This window comes from Perca fluviatilis, chromosome 23 (assembly GCF_010015445.1).
Source record: "Perca fluviatilis chromosome 23, GENO_Pfluv_1.0, whole genome shotgun sequence".
NCBI lineage: Eukaryota > Metazoa > Chordata > Actinopteri > Perciformes > Percidae > Perca > Perca fluviatilis.
This window is the reverse complement of record NC_053134.1, coordinates 27656068-27677929: the sequence shown is the minus strand read 5'-3', so window position 1 is coordinate 27677929 and position 21862 is coordinate 27656068. Positions and strand designations below refer to the sequence as shown.

The 21862-nt window shown below is 39.6% G+C and overlaps 1 protein-coding gene across 4 annotated transcripts in view; it reads left to right on the top strand.

Moving 5' to 3' along the window:
* gys2 (glycogen synthase 2) overlaps positions 1-21862 on the top strand; it is a 42022-nt gene that overhangs the window by 14795 nt on the left and 5365 nt on the right. For 3 of the 4 annotated variants that reach the window (XM_039791018.1, XM_039791017.1, XM_039791016.1), the window contains 10 exons: positions 1974-2118; positions 9829-9946; positions 11425-11545; positions 11730-11836; positions 15209-15268; positions 15590-15668; positions 18725-18838; positions 20164-20290; positions 21383-21478; positions 21634-21797. In XM_039791018.1, the coding sequence (XP_039646952.1) occupies positions 1974-2118; positions 9829-9946; positions 11425-11545; positions 11730-11836; positions 15209-15268; positions 15590-15668; positions 18725-18838; positions 20164-20290; positions 21383-21478; positions 21634-21797 (1131 nt within the window). The remainder of the gene's footprint in view (positions 1-1973; positions 2119-9828; positions 9947-11424; positions 11546-11729; positions 11837-15208; positions 15269-15589; positions 15669-18724; positions 18839-20163; positions 20291-21382; positions 21479-21633; positions 21798-21862) is intronic. The other variant, XM_039791019.1, reaches the window with a different exon arrangement.

Genomic DNA, 21862 nt, shown 5'->3' with positions numbered 1-21862 from the left:
AGAGCAAACAGTCAGGATTTCGTTGAGTGATTAGTTGTCCCTTGCCGTGAGGGGGCAGCAAGCAGGTTGGCTGAAGCAGAGCAGAGTGGGTGGGCTGGGGTATAGGATTTGACCACGTCCTGGATATAAGGACGGCATGATCCGTTCGTGGCCATGTATGCAAGTTCTAGGGTCTTGAACCGGATGCAGGCAGCGACTGGTAACCAGTGAAGGGAGCGGTGTAGTGTGAGAGATCTTGGGTAGGTTGAAGACAATTCGAGCTGCTGCATTCTGAATAACATGCATTCGGATGGCACATGCAGGCAGGCCACCCAGGAGGGAGTTGCAGTAGTCTAGACGTGAGATAACTAGAGCCTGAACCAGAACCAGAGCCGCGTTCTGAGTTAGAAGGGGACGCATCCTTCTGATGTTGTGCAGCATGTATCTACACGATCGGGTAGTGGCAGAAATGTTGGTAGTAAGGGAGAGTTGGTCGTCGAGTGTCACACCCAGGTTCCTAGCAGTCTGAGTGGGGACTACCACAGAGTTGTCAATTGTTATAGTAAGGTCCTGGGTAGGAGAGCCCTTCCCTGGAAGGAAAATGTTGAGTTTCAGGTGGTATGTAACATCCAAGAGGAAATGCCAGTCAGAAAGGCTGAGCTACGTGCTGCTACCTGTATTTCAGACTGGGGAAAGGAGAGAATTAGAATCTAATTCTCTCCTTTCCCCAGTCTGAAATACCACAGCTACACAGCCCCGATAGAGTTTGTGTACAGAGAAAAGAGGAGGGGACCCAGGACTGAACCCTGAGGGACCCCCAGTTGTTCTCCAAGTTACCCGGTAGGTGCGGTCTGCCATGTAAGAAGTGAGCAAAGAGATCGCAGAGCCTGAGACACCCAGATCCTGAAGTGTCAAAATGAGGATCTGTTGGTTCACTGTGTCAAAGGCAGCAGAAAGGTCCTGAAGGATGACGACAGAGAGAGAGGTGGCTCTAGCGATGTGAAGCTGCTCAGATAGCAATGTCAAACAGTGTAGCCAATAAACTGGTGCCTAATCAATACAGAGACCACTCTCTGTACTGGCCGAGAAGCACACCAGCGTTGCACTCAGCCACCCCAACACCGCACCGTACCAGGGCAGATGAATGCCACCAAAATGGTCAACTGTGACTAGAAAAAAACATTATAGATGTGTACACACACACACACACACACACACCAAATATAAAAATATAAGCAGGGAAAACATGGCAAACAAACAAAAGAAAAACTAATAATACTAATTTTGGAAAATACAGGGAATACAAAATACAGTACCAGTCAAGATTCAAAAGACACATTTTCTCATTCAAGTGAATGTGAAAGTGTTTCCAAATCTGTGACTGGTACTGTTACGTAATCTTTCAAATAATCAATAAACTGAAAAAACACTTACAAACGTAGATAATCAAAACATTTTTAAATGTAATTAGCAGTGGGATACTACCCTTACTTCCACCTCTCAGTTTACTTTCAATTCCCAAGGGGTGTTGTCAACGACCATAGACCAAAATGCCGCTAAATGCAATTGGGTAGACCTGCAACCAATTAGAGCAACGAAACATGACGTAGCGCTAAACGATGGAAAAATGTAATCTGGGGAAGGGTTAAAAATAAAGGACAACTGGACTTGGTTAAAGGTGCTCTGAAGACATTTTGTCTCTCATTCAAGAGACTTCTTTTGTTTAGACTGATCGGTAGGGAAACCCAGCTATTTAACCTATGTGGGTTTATTCGTGTCTGTAAAAAATGTGCTATGAAAAATTTTATCTTCATACTTTCAGTGCTTCAATACGTTTATTAATTCTACACTGAACCTACAAAGTTAGAGAATCTTTAAAATAATTCCCTCTTACACTGTGTGTGTGTGTGTGTGTGTGTGTGTGTGTGTGTGTGTGTGTGTGTGTGTGTGTGTGTGTGTTTTTGTGTGTGTGTTTTTGTGTGTGTGTGTTTTAGTTCAATGTTGACAAAGAGGCGGGTGAGAGGCAGATCTACCATCGTTACTGCCTGGAGAGAGCAGCGGTCCACTGTGCTCATGTCTTCACCACAGTTTCCCAGATCACGGCTGTGGAAGCCAGCCACATGCTGCACAGGAAGCCAGGTGGGGAAGCCTTTCACTGTTGCACCTTGATGCTCCAAAGAGTTTAGCTATGTCCCAATTCAGGGGCTGCAGCCTTCAAATGCTGTCTAATTTAATTTCGAAGGCTCCTTCAAATGCAATCCACAAATGCGGCCTCCTTTTACAGAATTCTGAGGACCCATCTGTTGTATCCTTCGCAGCCCCAGGACTCCTAGCATTCGGCATTCAATTAGAAGCACAGGCAAACACAAACGCTAACAACCAATATTTTTCTTTTTCTTTTCTTTTTTTACAATTTTCGTCTGCTATTTCATTATTAAATTCACTTCTGAGAATTGTTAAGAAAAACTATAAGACGTGTCACTTAGATTTCTGTGGAGAAGGAGAGGCTGGGGTCGAATTGAAAGTTAAGCAAAAGGTTTAATAAAACAACACAATGAAAACATAAAACATAAAACACTGCCAGCATCAGACTGCAAACATGCTTCCCCTGTCGGGTCACAAGTTAGCAGCCATGCGACATGACAAACAATACACTGTAAACAGCGGACTACAGAACCATGTTCCCTTGTCGGGTCCCAGGCTTGTAGTGCTGAGACATTCTCCGGATCACACATTTATTCCTGTCCCTCAGGATAAGGACACACCTCTGAATTTAGGTTTACCCCAGGTTACAGACTAAGGTTGATTATCATGTAGTGCCGATTCTATTCAAGTTTACAGAGATACACATTTTCTTTGTTCTAATCACGTCTGGCCTAGCAGGGAGTGGCTCCCCAAAAGCAGAAACAATAGTTACCTTTCCTGAGTCTTCTTCATATGCTAAATGTCAGACATGACCTGATTAATTCTTTAGAAGCTAGGTTTTGGGGGAGGCAGTCAAATGCTGATTAGTGTGGTGTGATGCAATCGGTTGATTCAGTGCTTCCTCCAGCTACAGTGTTCATTCAACTAAAAGTACATTTTTATCAGACATCACCAATGGTTTAACTTTTTACAACCTAACAGTCCACCCCTTCACATCTTAAAAAGGTGTGAATATCACTATAAAGGTTACTGAATAAAAATGTAGACATTAGCAAAGTTGTAAGAACTAAATCATGTCCTTCTCTGACCTTATCATCTGACTCCTCATCTTGTATCAAGAAGGTTATTTCTCTTAACAACATTTGTTTAGCTGGTTTTAGTCACAGTGATTAGTGACTAGCATTCCATTTGAAACAAAAAGAGATACACTTAATTAAATCAGAAGATATTAAAGCTGTTGACCAGGTAAAGACGATGGAAGGGAAAACATCTTAGAAATCAAAACCAAATTCAACTTTCCACACTGCACTTCAAATACTGCACAAGTAATAACTAGTCTCAAATCTGTAATGCAATCAAATGGGTTGAAATCTATTCAATAGCAAATCTGGGGAAATGGTGTAGCTATGTGAAAGCACAGAGAGCAGCTGACAGAAATGTCCATTGTTGCAAAAGCTGCAGTATGGGGAATCTGAAGTCCAGATTTTTGAAAGTTTTATGTTCAATTTTGTCCAATGTGGAAAGAATGTCTCTGGGGACAAAATCTCAGATTGCTGCTGGTTCATTCTCATGCACCCCGCACCAGGCGGCAACGTCATCAAAAACCCTAGCAGGCTATTGTGCTCCCATGACATCACATTTGTGCGTCAGCTCAGCTGCAGCTTCTGTAAGAAATGTCCTTATCCTTTCTGACCGAAGAATTGGCTGAACATTTTGGCCCTTTAACAGTTGACTGGAAGGTGATCAGTGGGGAGCCCAGGGTCTCCTTGTGGATTTACCGCTGACCCAATTCTCCTCGCTCCCCTTGTTGGCGTTGGTGTCCTTCTTGCTGTGCTGGTATTCGAGCGTTACATCCTGTAGGAAAAAGCCATCCTTAGCTTTTTTGGTGTGTCAGCAGGCCCAGGGTCAGGGGGTGGGATCCAGTCTCCTTGCCCTGTCAGGAAACCACGCAGGAAGTCAGCAGAAGTCAGCACCGCTGGTTCTCTCCGTCGGCGTCTGAACCCGGACTCCCCTTGACACTCTGCTGGACTGTTGTTGGAATGTGAACCTGGATCCTTGTGATGCGTCCTTCACGCCACTGCAGTGTTGGTGTCCAGCAGCACTTAGTATGAATCTGTCCACCTGGACCTGGACCCCTTGAACAGATGAAGTCATCAGGCTGAATGACTTCATCAGCAGGAATCTGGAGGCTGCTTTCACCTGTGAATAAAATGGCTGTGACAAGCCGAGACACTGCCTTGCGAAAAGTCATATTATTGTTTTCATTGTTGGGCAATGTCTAGGTGTGAAAACAAGGAAGAAGAAACAATTTGATAGTTTGTCCTTGATTTGTCCATTAATTTCTCATGGGAGGAGAAATGTTCCCATTGTCATCTGTGTTTTCCAAAGTCCTTAAGACAACACAATAAATGATCCCAAAAAGTCATGAGTCCATTGAAAACATACATATCAATTAAAAAAACATATTCAAATAAAAACAAAAATAAAAACTTGACAATTTTCTTTCTCAATGGGGGAGTGGGCTGCGTGATTGATCTTTTACTATTACTTTAAACATTTTGCAAATTGCTATTTTTTGAGCAAATAAATGTCAGTCACGTGTCACTTTGTGCTCCATACCCTGAAAAGAAGATTTGCATAGCACTCTGCGTGGCCAGCACAGGAGCTTTACAAATCCTCAGATCTCCCCCCATTTTTTATTTATTTTTTAACAAAATATTACAAACTAGGGAATAAAAATAATACAAAATCAACAAACCATAAAGAAATATCAATGGAAAAGCTACTACCTTGACTCTCTTAACCCAATGATTTTTCAGAGACATCATCAGCAACATCAAAGAATAAAAACCAACAAAACAAAAAATAGTGGAAGAAGATTAGCTACAGTAAGATCAGAATGCTTAAAAATATAATGAATTTATCTTCATGTACCTGCTATTTATCATTTTTAGTGAAAAACAAACCAATTTTGAGTCAAGATGCACAAAAATGCCAAATATGCATCTATCAAATTATCCATTGAAAATCCCCTAGGAATCTTAAATTCTTTTTGTTACAATTGTAGCTAATGTTAAATTGCTTAAAGCACCTCAATTTATTTCTCCATACTGCTAAACTTATCTCCACCCCCCATTGGACTGTCTTCCCAGGTAGAATAGGGGAGTCACATCGGTGAGAGTGTAAATTCAAACAAAAGCACCTTTTGTCTTTGTTTCATGAGTGTGACTTAAAAGAATGTGTGAAACAATTCTAACAGCTTCTGTTTTGACTTGCAATGGGCTTATCAATCACTCAGACACAATCCTACTCAATGCAAAAAACCAAAAAGTAAAAGAAAAGAAAAAATAACAGAAGGATCAGAGTAAAATGTATTAAAAATGTAGCAGAAGAAAAACAAACTCAAAATCCAGTAACCTACTTAGAATATAATGATTAATCCCTTATTTCAATTACAAAATATTCTGGCATGGGGGAACATATCTAATAGTTCAGACAATGATTCAATCATTCACTCAGGAAATCTGTCTGCATCTATTGCATTGAATGAGGTGTGAAAACCCCTGTGTCTCCTAGACAGTCCTTCATTAACACAAGAGACACTGCTGAAAGAGTTTGTTTGTTGGAAGAATAACTGAATCTTAATGTATTTAGACAGAAAAAATGGATTTAAAGTTTAAAGAAATCTAAGACTAAGGTATTCCCAATAAGACATATTGTCCCTATAAGACAACACTAAACACAAACAGGAAATGTAATCAAATGAAACTAATCATTTGATTACATTTTAATTTTACTCAGTTCATACTCCATTCTGTTTTACTGGTAAAACTTTTGGTTCAAATCAAATGAGATAACTGTGGGACAAAATTCAAAAAGGGTTCTTGAATGAGTTTCCCAAACTACCAGAAGCATTTTTTTCTGGGTGGCTGTGTCTATTCATAATTCATCATTATGCCAATCAAAACCTACTTTTTGTTCACAGCGTGGTCAAATTAGTTCTAACCTCCACTTTTAGGTTGGGAGGAGGCCTGTCCTGAGTTGGTGTCGTTCTGTGGTGCTCCGGTGACAGATTTGGACTTGTGAAGAAGAACTTGAGTAAAATTAGTGAGAGTCCTTATTATCTGCTGCTCTTATCTCCTACAAATCCAACACTGAGCTATCTGTGGGCAGCCCTGGCAGTTGTAGAAGCTCCCTCCTCTGTTAAGCATTGCACTTTTTTCAGTTATTTAACAAATGACAGAGTTTTGCAGTTGCCACCAAGCGGCCATCATGCGATCTCCAAAGACCTTGTTCTGACTTTTTTGCACCTTTTAAAAGCCACTGGTTTTGCTCACAGAGGCTTGCCTGTTCCTGCATTCTCTGTATGTTTTCTTCAGTTAATTCAAGGCTCTTGTTTGTCTGTAAACATATCAATTGTCTGTTGTAATCATAAGGTATTTGTGCTGGGGGACCCCTGATAGAACAATCTCTGGCCCAGTGTGTAAGCTGCCCTCAAGTGAAGCAGCCAGGGAATCCTCTTGGTCTACCCTTATACTGTCCTCTTTTGTGCGGTCTCTGGTGCCGCATGGGGTAGTGTTGTGGCGTGACTGGTTCTGCCATGATGTTAAATCGTCTATCCTTGACTTCGTAAAAATGAAACAATGAAAAAATTAAAACAGAAACAAAATGAAATGGAATGGAATCCTCAATGCTATCAATTCACCACAAACAAATATCCACAATTAGTCCACAACCACACTGCGCCTGTTATCTTAAGACGTCCACAAACGCTGAGTTGCACGCTCTCAATTTAAACAACCCAATCTTATTTACAATGAAGTTATAAAAACACTGCACAAGTCGCTGCCGCGGACTCAAATTCAAACACAATTCTATTTCAAAAATATTTACAGTAGGCTATGTACAACCCTATATTTAATTGTTTCCTATTTTCACCGACTATGATCACTCTTGTGACCTCGATTCTTTCATCTTTTAACTCAGAACCAAACCTTCCGTTGCAGGTTTTTACCTTCTGTTGCAGGCTTTTTATTAAACTAAGCTACACCTAAACAAAACGGCGTTAATTCCTTGTAGGTTTATACCTTCTGTTGCAGGTTTTATTAAACTAAGCTACAAAACAACAGAACGGCGTTTTGCTTTTGTGCACTCAAAAGAATGTCCAAAAATTCTTAGGTCGAGAGACTAAAACCTTTGACCTTCCGTGCAGGTTTTTTATTTATTATTTTTTTTAAACTAAGTAACACAGAAAGAAAATTGCATTTTCCCTCCTGTGCCCTCAAAGAAATTAACACTCTCAGGGCAAGATACTTTGGAAAACTTCTGGCCTTCCGTGCAGGCTTTTCTAACATTAGGTAACAAAAGCAAGAAATGAGAAGCATTAATCTGGGACACAGCACCCGGTCGTCACCGTGATGATGGTACACCAGTTCCCACAATCTCACAGTTTGTTAAAACTGGCTTAAAAAGACTTATTCTTTGTTCCTCACAGAAACTTATTCTGTCGCCCCATTTAGGTCTTTTTATTTAAAAATTTAACAGGATTCTAAACCTGGCCACATAAAAGTGGGCTTCTAGTGCACTATAACCATGGACCTTCCTCGCAGGCTTTTTTAAACTCCCATGGACCTTCTGTGCAGGTTTTTAAGCTTTACACAACCATACAAACACACACAATCAACCAATTGCTTTTGAGCTATCGCCTTCAACGTAGTTTTCAATTTGGCATTACTTTTTTCAATTACTTTTACAGATTTTAATAGACTTACGAGTGATGCTGCTGAATTTTCACATCTAAAACGTTTCCTATATAAGCTCTGCAGTGTTTTGATAAAAACAGGTTTTCTGCTCACCACTCAGTTGTCTGGGCCCATGTGAAAATTCAGCAAGTCACCATGATCCAGTCTTTCAATACGCCTTTTTCCTTTTGTCCTCCAAAAATCCACGTCGGGGCTCACCAATTGTTAAGAATTGCTTCCTCCAGCTACAGTGTTCATTCAACTAAAAGTACATTTTTATCAGACATCACCAATGGTTTAACTTTTTACAACCTAACAGAATGTTTGAGAAATTACTTGTTAGCTTAGTTTCCATCCACTTGTCAATCGAATTATCTGAAGTTCGGTAAAAGAATTCAAGTGAATAAAGCTGGTGAAAGTGTGTTTCCAACGGCTTTCAAGCGAATAAAAACCTGTGCGTAATGACGTCACATGCTCTTTTGTGGACAAATTGGTATATTGAATTGATTTGAGACATTTTAAGGTGTTTCCATTCATTTTGCACTGAATCTCATAACATTCAAGCAGACGTTTGCTACAAAGTTTTGCCAGACACAATGGATCGCGCCATCAACCTAGAAATGATTCATATTGCACAATTTATAATAGTGCTTATGTGCCAACTGATAGAGACATATAAGCTATGATGATGCTATGATGCAGATGTACGTAAATGCCCGACGACAAAGTGGCGGCCTGTGGTGTGGGAACGAGAGCGCTCCAAACTGTTGGAAGGTCGTGGTTTAGAGACACTTAACGCAAACCCTTTGGTTGAAGCATTTTCGGATTTGACCTGTTGTGTAATTTTATTGGCCCGTCCCTTGACCCAGATAAACCATGGCCCTCCCAGAGTACAGAGTAGTAGGTGAAATGTTTGGGGTCAACAAGACCGTGATTAGACCCCCTGCTGAAGGCTGCAGGGATTTTATCAATAGAAAGGGCTGGCCATCAATCGTACTACAGGCTGTAGTAGACTGTCGTTGCATCTTAAGGCACATTTGCGTCGGCACTCCCTGTAGTGCGCATTGGACGCGCGGTCTTCACCACTTCTGACCTGTACAGGTGCATCTGTTCAACCATCAAATGACCTAAAACTGTATCGCAATTCATTATTTATTCGGCAAATAACGTTTCCATCAGCGTTTATCATATAAGCTGTAAATCAAGAGAAAATCCGATGAGACCGAACGTATAAACTTTGAGTCAATATTCATGAAATTCAATCAAATTATACTGTTTCCACAAGCCATTTTTCATTCAATATCACTTAATTCGCATAAAAACCTGTGGATGGAAACATAGCTTGTGTAGATGTCAAATATGGGCAGTGTTATGAAAATGTATGGCAAATAAAAAATTTGCTTCGGCGTGTAGAAGCTCCAAAAACTGCTTGACGCCAGCTAGCTCTGCTGGAGTAGCTAGATATCTGGCCGGCCAGTCCTGCTCAAAGACCCCGCTGTGAGCTGACTGGTGCTCTGGGTCTCAGAGACAAGAGATGTTCACATGTAGGATACATGAGTTTTTTTTTTTCCTCTCTCTTTGAGACACTTGACCAAATGGTAAAAAAGTTCTGGCTCTATTTCGGTACTGTAGTTAACGTTTTGATCACTTATCAGCTGCAGCAGTGGGTCTGGCTTGTGAGGCTGAACATGTACATAATGTCTGGAATTTAATTAAAGTTTTTTTTATTTTACACACCTCCCTATTATGGCATCTACATGTGTTTACATTTTTATTTTTTGTTAAATTTCTTATGGACCCCCTTGTGCAATGGTCTAAACCATGTGTGCATCAAGGATAACCAAAGCAATTATACAGGCTACTATCTACAGGTGTAGACTGCTTCTCTGGAATTGTTGTGTAGGCTACATGACAATAAATAACTTGAAACTAAATCTCTCCTATTGCTGTGTTGATGGTACAGATGTGGTGACACCAAATGGGCTGAATGTGAAGAAGTTCTCGGCCATGCATGAGTTTCAAAACCTGCACTCCACCAGCAAGGCCCGCATCCAGGAGTTTGTCAGAGGACACTTCTATGGGTGGGTGGAGTTTATTAATTTAGTTTTGAGCCATCTTATGTAGAGGTAGCCCAGTGTTTTTATTTTACTTGGGAGCCATCAATTTTGAATTTTCCATTACAGGAGAGGGCCATTCACATTTTGTCTGAAACAATCTACTTTAGAAAATTAAGTCTTGACTAGGGATGCATTGGATTTTGGATTGACCCAATTAGCTGGAATGGGTATCGGTGACAATGGGGCCAATTGTTTATATATATATTTTTTTTCACTCCACCCCTGCATAGTTGCACTCATCTGAAAAAAACAACAACACATATATGACACGGCATAGCTTACCGGCTGGTAACATGCAGCTAAAGACATAGGGTGATGTCATTACCTATAACCTGCTGCTGCCCTTTTCCAGACACCATGGCCAACGCCAGAAAATGACAGAGAAACAACAAAACTATAAAAATCCCCCTGCTAATGGATGTATAATAATAATGTGACCCAAAATGCACTCCGTGGACCACAATTGTAAAAGAGACATCTGTAAAACCGTTGACAGGACACCTCAAACCGCAAAAAAAGTTGATTATAACTATTTCTTATATAAATTGTTCATCCATATATACTTTTTATACATTTTAGCCAGTGATTTACAAAAAAAAACGGTGACGTTACCACAATATAAAGTCTTTGGGCTGTCTGGGAACTCGCGGGCTGGGCCAGTGGGAGAAACCCTACTGCACATGTTCAGTGGGCCGCATATCACAGAAGTAAACCCAGAAACTTAGGAACGTGGCGAATGCATCATGCGAGCAATTCTAATTGAACTGAATAGGCGCCATTTTGGGATCAGGTATCCGTTATTATTACACATCCATGCCCCGAAGTCACCAGTTTTGCAAAAGGGACTAATGTAAACAAACAACAGAAGCTATTGGGCCCTATTTTAACGATCTGAAACACAAGTATCAAACGTGAAACGCAGGTAGCTTTGTAGGCGGATCTCGGGCGCAGTTGCTATTATGCCGGCGGGATAATTGAGTCTTGCGCCCAAAGCAAATCTAAAATGGGTTGGTCTGAGGTAGCTACATCACTCATAGGTGTGGTTTGGGCGTAACGTGCAATAAACCAATCAGAATACATTCCCTAATTTACCAACGTGCGTCTGTGGAGGGAAAAGTGCGCTGTGCGTCGGGTGCAAAATAGGAATGATACATGCGTTGGTGTACAAAGGCAATTGCGCTGAGTGCAAGATAGGGCCCATTACATTTGAGCTACAGGACTTCGTCAGCTCATGGCGCATTCAGGTGTACTTCTAATGATGTTGCCCTACACATCAAAGAATGATCCCAGTTACTTCCACACAGTGAGGTATACAGCTTATTAATTAAACACTGGCATCGGATCAGCTTTCGAAGTCATATCGGTGTATCCCTATTCTTGAGTCGAGAGTAGTGTCCCTTTTAAACCTGATTTGTAATTCTCAATTCATCTCCTTCTGGTAGTCATCTGGACTTCAACCTGGAGAAAACCCTCTTCTTCTTTATCGCTGGACGCTATGAATTTTCCAACAAAGGAGCTGATATTTTCCTTGAATCACTGTCCAGACTCAACTACCTACTGCGGGTAAGGTCCTTTAGTCTTTTGCATTCAGTGCTCTGCTGTATGCATTACATGTGCAAAAGTTGTAAAAACTTTGAAAAGAATTTTGACCGTGTAATGAGAAGGATAAGTGTGTATTCTTCAGCATGCATTCATGTCCAAAACCTTCATCCTGTTCCCCTTTTTCCTTTTCTCGCTCTATCCACAGGTTCACAGAAATGATATGACAGTGGTAGTTTTCTTCATCATGCCAGCTAAAACCAATAACTTCAATGTGGAGTCACTGAAGGGACAGGCAGTACGCAAGCAGCTCTGGTATGCCCTCATGTGGTTTGCATAACAGTCCAATGTCAACATAAAGAGATGATAACCTTCTTAAAACAAATTTCAAAAAATTCAAAAACAATAAAGCATAACCTTGCTAATTTTAGATCTAAATCAAATAGAGTACAGATGAAGCAAAATTGTACATGCATGCAATGATATTGTAAAATTTTTCATACTGCATTACAATCTGGTCTCAGACAAATCGTACATTAATGCAACCACTTCATAGTGTAAGCAAACATTGAAAATCATGGATAAAAAAAAAACTCATCAACTCTCATCATTATTGCTTTATAGTTAAAAAAACATTTATGGCCAATGTTGGTTTACTATATAACAGGGGTCGGCAACCTTTTTGATATGAAGTGCCCTTTTCAAAATTTCTTGTTTATTAGTGTGCCATGTCAACATTAAAGTGATGGTTCGGAGTAATTTCACCCTAGGGTCCTTTGCACCATGACCTCGAGCCAAACACCCCCCCAGAAGCTTTTTTCAGCTGGGTCGAACATTGGGAGAGTTAGCTAGAGTAGCGTTATCAGCTGAATAGATTAGCGCAGGGGCTAATGGATACGAAGTGTCTCTTAACATTACCCCACTAATAATGCCAGAAATGATACCAAACGTCTACAGTAGTACAAATAGGTTATGCTCTCATAAAACGATGGATTGTAAAGTTTGAACGTACACCAGAAGTTTATGAACACTTGCCTGCTCTCTTCTGCTCTCTGTTGCTGCTGCTGCTGCTGTTACTACCGGGCAGTAAGAGTGCTTAGGGCCGTCTACAAATTACAACACCGAAAAGAGATGCAACAAAAATATTTATTAATTTAATGATTAAATAAGGTAATGTCTCCAAACTTACCTCAATTATTACTTGTCTCCTGCTAGTTATTCTACAGTACTTACTTTAAAAAATAAGTTAAATTAAAAAATATTTTTGTTGCATCTCTTTCGGTGGTGTAATTGTAGATCTAATTTAAGCACTCGTCTCACAGCAGCAACAACACAACAGCAGAGAGCAGAAGCCAGCAGGCAAGTGTTATTTACATAAACTTCTGGTGTACTTACAAACTTTCCAATCCATCGTTTTATGAGTACATAACCTATTTGTACTACTGTAGACGTTTGGTATCATTTCTGGCATTATTAGTGGGGTAATGTTAAGAGATACTTCGGATCCATTAGCTCCTGCGCTAAGCTATTCAGCTGATAACGCTACTCTACGCTAACTCTCCCAATGTTAGACCCAGGTGAAAAAAGCTTCTGGGGGGGTGTTTGGCTCGAGGTCATGGTGCAAAGGGTGAAATTACTCCGAACCATCACTTTAAGTTTAATTATGACATCACATCAAAATGTAATATCCAGGGAATCTGTAATTTTATTCCATAGCAACATTTGATAATATTTATTTCTCATAATCAGGACCTTGTAATTATTATTACTGTATATTATTAGTATGATTATGGAAACATGGTTTTAGTATGCAGCGTCCTGATTGGTGGAAAATGGGCTGACAAAAATATCACTGTCAAAGAGCCTGAAGCGAAAAGTTGAGTGGAAAAGCCCAGCTTTAATGATGAATGGTATAAGCATGGGATTAAGCAGGTCCTGTATGCCTCATTTTCAATGAAACGATACTATGGCAAAAATAATAATAACACAACCAGCATCATTATCACGAATGAAGTACACAAACATAACGATTGCGTCATTCACGTGCATATTAAGTAGCCACATGTATTTGTTTTGGTATTATAATGCGTCCATATTTACCGCTCCAGCGGAGAGGATGGTTTCTTCAGCCAGCTTAAGTTTATAGAATTTGTCCAAATTTCAAGATTCCCTGCAAGCTAAGATAAACAGACTACAAACCGACAGCGTTTGTTTTAGCTTGTTTTGTAAAAATGTGCTATTTGCAGACTAGAGCTGTGTTTGGTAAAACAGCGCGGTGGACAAGAGTGTACTGAGCAGATTGAAATATCGCTTTCTACATGTTTATGCCGGTCTACACAGGTGAGTGCATTGATAAGTATTGGCTTTTAACTCACGAAGGTTTTAATGTAGCCTACTCACAGTAACAAGACTAACGTTAGTTCACCTGCTCCAGCGGCCGTTGGTAATCCTTTGTATTGTTCCCAGTAAGAGATATGAGTCAATCAAACTACCGTAAATAACAGGTTGCGCAACTGGGAACGTTGTAATTTGGCATGCGGATGAGAGAGTGCTTCAGCATTTCAACTATGATTTCAACACATCAATAACTCTCTTGCACACATATTGCCAGCGTGCCATTGGTTAAGGTCCCGCGTGCCCATGGCGGCACGCGTGTCTAAGGTTGCCGACGCCTGCTATACAAGATCAATCACAATCTAGCAGTTTGTTACAACATGTAGAGCTGGCTAAAGGTTCAATTAGGGTTTCAAAAAAGGTCAAGGGGAAACAGTTGGTTGTCCAAAACTTTATTGAAACATCCGGTCTGTTCTCAGTTGAAATGCGACTACCACTAGTGTAGGGCCTCACATTTGCCTCGGTACCGTACTGTTGTCATCCATGCTGTAGGATTCGCTGAATAAAAGGCTTAATAATAACTATGGACATAACAAATATTCTGCATTCAACTTTAACTTGTTTGGAACCTATCCCCCATCCCCACTGTTCAGCGTCCATGGAATGATGAACATTTGTCACAACAACAATGCAACGCATTTTGGTAACGTTGCAGCCACTTTCTAGAAGTGGGACATTGAGTTGCTACTCTTTTGCATAAAGTTGAATCCAGGCTACTTTGTACAAATCAGGGGCGTCCAGCTCGACTCGCCCTTCTCTGGAAAACTCACGAGAATCTTTTAAACTGACTGTTGACGATCTAAAATGAAGAAACTGCAGCTTATATCTCACATAAAATGTTTTTTACATCTTGGTGAACTATTTTCGTAAAATAGGAGAAATTTTTCAAACGAGCCACCATGTTGGTCCGTTTTGAAATTCAGGAGTTAATAGCCTACGAGTGAAGTGTTCGTCCAATCAGGTGCAGTTCTCGCGGTTGCAGGACGGTGTAGCCTGTGTTCTTTGCCTGTGAGTGATCTTTGAAGAAAATGTGATACCTGCTATTTGCAAGCCCACCAATTGTTGTATTGTAGCAGTGGCAGCTCAGGAAACAGATATATAAACCACGTTTGGTTTGGGGATCTTACAGGCAATGTTCCAGTTCCACATTTTTTGAATCTCTAGACTAAAAACATACACAATGGTCCTTCAAAATCACTACTACTGATGTCATCCCAATGCTGGTGAAGTTAATGGGTAAATGGTAAATAAAAAGGTACAATTTTAAAGAAGGTTTCCTTTTGACTTTCACAGGGATACAGCTCACACTGTGAAGGAGAAGTTTGGTAAAAAACTGTATGATGCTCTGTTAAAGTAAGTAAATGGGCACTGTAACATCAACACTGGTTCTCTGTGATGAATTATGATTACGCATCAACACTGGTTCTCTGTGATGAATTATGATTACGCATCAACACTGGTTCTCTGTGATGAATTATGATTACGCATCAACACTGGTTCTCTGTGATGAATTATGATTACGCATCAACACTGGTTCTCTGTGATGAATTATGATTACGCATCAACACTGGTTCTCTGTGATGAATTATGATTACGCATCAACACTGGTTCTCTGTGATGAATTATGATTACGCATGATCTATGTTTGTGTTTTATTGTTTGCTCTGTCCTCAGAGGGCAGATCCCTGACATGAACTCCATTCTGGATCGAGACGACTTCACTATTATGAAGAGAGCCATCTACGCCACTCAGGTACTGCCGCTTTTCTCTTCTTCTGTTTCTTCTGTAAAGAAATACTGGCATCTTTTTGAGTTGTTTGTTGTTCTTTTCCATAACTCTTTTTTTATTTTTGCAAAAATGAAAAATCAAATACTTGAACAAGACAGAACATCACAGAGTGGGTGATTAGACAGAGCTGTCACCTCAGAACATTCAAACAAAGACTATGAACAACAGTAGGCCTACATATCGTATAGGATAAGACTGGACTGACAAAAGATGCTGTGCAAAGTCAGCCAGATATAAAGACATATCCTATGCGGTTACCAGTAGGCCTATGTGGTGAGTGTTAATGTATATCTAGACAATGTAAATTGTAAATAAGGTGAGTAGTTGGCAGAACAAAATTTATGAATGTATAAAGGTGGAAAGGAAGGAGGGAGAAAAAAATCGCTATAAAGAAGAAAGAAAAATTCATGTTTAATCAAACATGTCTTAAAAGTATATGTTGACACTGGGCCACTCTACAAGACAGGGTCCCAACATTAGTTAAACAACAAACCATTTTTATCATGTCAGTTGATATTGTGATTAAGCCTAGTGGTGCATATTCCCAAACCAATTTGTTACCTAGTCAAATTAGCACACAAACTAGAGTTTTCCTCTAGAGTTCTGGTATTCCACAATCATCTCGTATCAACATCCATAGAAAAATTGCTATTCCTATTTTTGCTATTCCTATTTTTTTTTTACTATTTTCCCCTCAATGATGTCAGGAAACGCCTGTTATCACTCCTTGTGATGTGACCAGAGGGGAGGGACAAATAATAGATAACCCGCTTACCAAAGGATGGGTGGATTTTCCAAGTAATTTTAATACTACCTGACTATGGAATACTACTCAAAAGATTGTATTTGAGACATATTTGAGAGTTTGAACCCATAGAGAGCTTTACAGTACCTGTTTGTTTCTCTCTGATTTTATGTTCAGTTACTCTTTAACCACACAACTGTGATGGTTATCTATTTTTTTTGTAGTAGCAAGTAAACCAGATTTCTATAGTCCCTTTTAAACTCAGAGTTACAAGGTTTAAATGTTCACAGAAAATACAGTACCATGAATACAACAAGATATAACAGACATCACATTATCCCAGGAATCCCTCGAAATTAACTTGTTTTTAACTTCAAGTTAACACAGTTGCTAGTAGCCAAGGAGGATACGGAGGATTAAAAAACATGATGGACTCTTCAGAAGAGGTCGTTATGTTCACTTGAGTTTCTGCGTGCGAAAGTCACCGGACGCCACAATCTTCTGAACACAGTCCTACTGAGATATACAGAGAGAGTTGTGTGGAGCTGATAGTCTTAATTAGCTTTGTAGCAACTCATTTGGCAACGGCTTGAATGTAACGGACGTTCATTAATATCTAAAAGTTACGCACTAAAGCTTTAAGTGTTTGTATTAACTGGAACAGTGCTCCGCAACCTTTATTGTCTGATGAACCCCTACAGCCTTAGAAGATTTGAAGTACCCCTTCATTAACACCATCCATCATATCCCCCATGTGTTCATCTATACAGATTTTAAACAAGAGTGTCTGACTCCAGTCTCTATCCATAATGATCAAATTCATTTGCAACCTTATCTGAGCCATCTAAGCCAGTGTTTCACCCCATTAAATAATGGTTTTGATATTATTTTATGTTTGTAATTTCCTAATTGTGTCTTTTCCTGTCATTGGTAGCTTGGTAATTGGGTTTTTTTTTTTTTTTTTTTTTTTTTTTTTTTTTTTTTTTTGATATTTTTTTTTTTTAAAAAAAATTACTATTTTAAAAAAAGTAAATGTTCATTCATTATTATGTATTATTGAACTTCTCTCTCTGTATATGTTGAATTGTATGTGGCTTGTATACACATTTCACATTTTTGCAATTTCAGTAAACCTATTGTGCACTGACCAAGAGGCCCCCTGGGTAATGATAGCAGTTAAAGAAGTGTACCGGTTGATAGTCCATACTATTAGTTCAAGATTCGTCTTCTTCAGGAAACTTCCTGTGAATTAACAGTTCCTTTCAAGGAAATGTCAATATGAAATGAAGCGTCACTGGTTTTGTTTTGTGTCTTAATGTGGTGTGAGACAATAATCCGATATTGTTCGGTTTAGATAATGCCCCAGCGATCAATACCTCTCAGAATCACATTCTGAAAGGTTACTAGTCGCGGACCACTGAATCATTCGGTCATTTCTCCTCACCCCACTTTAGGCATATGTGTTTGTATGTGTATTATATATATATACATATATATATATATATATATATATATATATATATATATATATATATATATATATTTCACTTGTTAAAATTGACTAATCTTACAGAACCATTAAAAACAAAACAAGTATTTTATTACTTTGATACGTGATGTGTTTGGCACTTATTTTTGCAATAGTTGACAATCTATCTAGTTACAGTAAATCTACCAACAGACCAATCAACAAAAATATGTATTTGTAAAAATAGCCCATAAATAGTCAGCTAAAGATTTGATTCTCTGCTGCACTTATCAGCAATGCTAACAGCAAAGTTGTTCTGTTGGCTGATTAGTCAGTCCATCACTTTGGTCCAGACTAACATATCTCAACATCTATTGGATGGATTGCCATGACATTATGAACAGACATTCCTGGTTCCTATTCCCATTCCTGTTCCCATAACAATATATAGTATATGAAATGCAGCCATGCAAACATTTACATTCATGGAAATCCAGACACATATGTATAGATTCAGGAGAAACTAGACTTATTGTCGATTGGTGTTCACAGGAGCTTCAGGCTTTAATCCAGGTGCAATATAAGACATCTTGATTCATTCATTCATTACTATCCCTGAGGGAAATTGATTTAAATCAAACCAGGACATCATTCAGGACCCTTACCCCCTTAAACTGACATGATGATATAAATCTAATCTGGAATGTCATATATCTTATCTGGTATGGAAATGTGGTGATTGAAAACTCCAAACAATCCAGAGACCAAACTGACCTGACCCGTCTTTTAAACAAAACCTGTATGCAGAGACACAGCCTCCCTCCGGTGACCACTCACAACATGCTGGACGACTCAACAGATCCCATCCTTTCCAACGTGAGACGCATCGGCCTCTTCAACTCCAGGAACGATCGTGTCAAGGTAGACAGCATATCCTTAGTGCTTCTTTTATTTGTTCACCATCATTGTTTTCTCTTCTTTAGTCAATTTATGGGAAATGTCACGAGATGCCTGGTGATGATCAAGTACAATGTTTTGTCTTGTAGATGTGCAGATATTTTACAGGATAGGTGAAAACTCTGACCCGCGAGTAGCACTATAGGAAAAATCAGGGATTCACCAAAGCCAGTAGGATACATCCTCTAGGAACCAGGAATGTCTGTTCATAATGTCATGGCAATCCATCCAATAGATGTTGAGATATGTTAGTCTGGACCAAAGTGATGGACTGACTAATCAGCCAACAGAACAACTTTGCTGTTAGCATTGCTGATAAGTGCAGCAGAGAATCAAATCTTTAGCTGACTATTTATGGGCTATTTTTATAAATACATATTTTTGTTGATTGGTCTGTTGGTAGATTTACTGTAACTAGATAGATTGTCAACTATTGCAAAACTAAGTGCCAAACACATCACGTATCAAAGTAATAAAATACTTGTTTTGTTTTTAATTGTTCTGTAAGATTAGTCAATTTTAACAAGTGAAATGCTAACTTCATATAGCCACTGTAGCCACAGTTTATTTGGAGAGAAGCCAGCTATTCATCACTTCATAAAAAGAAAAGAAAAGAAGAAAGCCTATATAATGAGTTCTAGATTTGTTTACCATTCACTAGGTTGTAATGCAGTAGTGATGTTGTAGGGAGCATAGCTGTGTTCAGTAAATTCCATGGCAATCTGCCAATTTTGAGATACAGGTGAAATGTTTGTCTGAAGAGTAGTGATAATGGAAAGGTCAGGATGTCACAACATAAATACTATCTACAAATGTTGAAGCAAATCCATCCGTTATGTACAAACATGACAATTTGGTTGTTAGTTAGTTTATTTTTTAATATCTGCTGTATGTCATGCCAAACATCTGGCCCATCAGACACCACTATTTTACAAAACATTCATCTTCCGGTAATACAAATACAAAATTGTAGTAATGGCAATAAATTAAACTTTTTGAAATGTCGAAATGAAAAGCGTGAAAAATGTAAGGGCAATTTGCCTATTTGTATTATTTGTTATGTGTACAAGAGGAAACATTTGGTCTGAGGGAATGGTAATAGCTGAAAGGTGCCAACACATTAGGGTTCATCCTCTGGGAACCACCCACAGCTAAGTTTAAAATATTTAGTGTTTCACATACTGCATCTAATGACAAGTCCCAGTGGTTACTAAACAATTCTTTTACTTCCAGAGCCTCGTGTTTCTACTCTATATATCTAAAAGTCACCCTGTCTGTCCTCCTCTCAGATTATCTTCCACCCTGAGTTCCTGTCCTCCACCAGTCCTCTGCTGCCGATGGACTATGAGGACTTTGTCCGTGGCTGTAACCTTGGAGTATTCCCCTCCTACTATGAACCATGGGGATACACACCTGGTAACCTCACATTGTAACCCATAATATGCACAGTACACATGTATCAAAACACACAGATGCTTCATGTTCCTGAAATACAAAGGCACTGCAGTTGTTACACAAATCTCTACAGCATCCACATGAGGCAATGTCAAGTAGTGCTTCTACATTCTGTATACCCAGTTCACCCTTTGCAATAAGGCAGCCTTTGTGAGCCTATGAAGCCTGCAAGCCAGTAAAGGCTCACAATGCATGTTGTGCTGCATTACTAATGGAAATGTGTCATACATGCTTTGTGCAGCAATCTCAACTTTTGCTGTAAGGCAGCCCATGGAAGCTGACATAGACTTCATTATTTTGTATATCCAAAGGACCCTTTTCCAATAAAGCAGCTTATGTAAGCTGACTTAGACTTAAACGTTATGTATATGCCAGTTGCTTAGGCAGAAATTGTATTTTGGGTGGGCCAGTACTAAAGTGAGTGGGACATCTTTTCCCAGAAATGAAGAAGTATCTAGCCACGCACCCCAAAGCATCCCCTCCTTTATCGTCTTTTTTAAAATAAATGGGACCATAATTTACAAAATGAATATCATGCTGTAGTGAAGAAGACTTGTAGTGATTGAGGCCATAAACTCATTATTAAAATGTTCACTGGTGTAATAAATCAAGTGAGAAGTAGACTCATTTTCTCATAGACTTCTATAGAAACGGACTTCTTTTTGGAGCCAGTGGAGTCGCTCCCTGCTGGAAACTAGATAGAAGCAGCTTTAAGGTACTTCTGCATTGGTTTCACTTTTTAGACCCAGAAGCATTTGGATATTTTTCTTAAAAGAAATGTGTTTTAATCAAACTTAGCTGCATCATTAGCTAGTGGACTGGTATATGCAATGCACCCTGCTGGTATTCTAACAATTAAGCAGCTCTCATGATAAATCAGCACACTATTTAATGCCATTAGGTGGTCAAGTCTTGGTGGCCCAAAGAGCTGAGGACCTTTTTAAAAGGGCTTCTATATACTGTATTTTGTCACATGATACCAATAACATGACAATAAACTGTACAACACATACAAATACTGTCCCTTTTATGAGCTGTGTTGTATTTCCCCAGGTGAATGTACTGTAATGGGCATTCCAAGTGTGACCACCAACCTGTCAGGTTTCGGCTGCTTCATGGAGGAGCATGTGTCAGACCCTGCTGCCTATGGTATTCGCACGGACACACAGACACAGACACAGACACAGACACACACACACACACACACACACACACACACACACACACACACACACACACACACACACACACAACATACTGTGTTTCTCTGTTCTCTCCTCTACTTCCCCTCTTGTCTCTCTCAGGCGTTTACATCGTGGACCGGCGGTTCTGTTCACCTGAAGAGTCCTGTAAGCAGCTGACCCAGTTCATGTTCAGTTTCTGCCAGCAGTCTCTGCGTCAGCGCATCATCCAGCGGAACCGAACTGAGAGGCTGTCTGACCTGCTGGACTGGAAATACCTGGGACGGGTCTGTTTCTGCTGCACCAGCACCAAATCTATGTTTGATTGAGGAGAGAATACAACGTCTAGCAA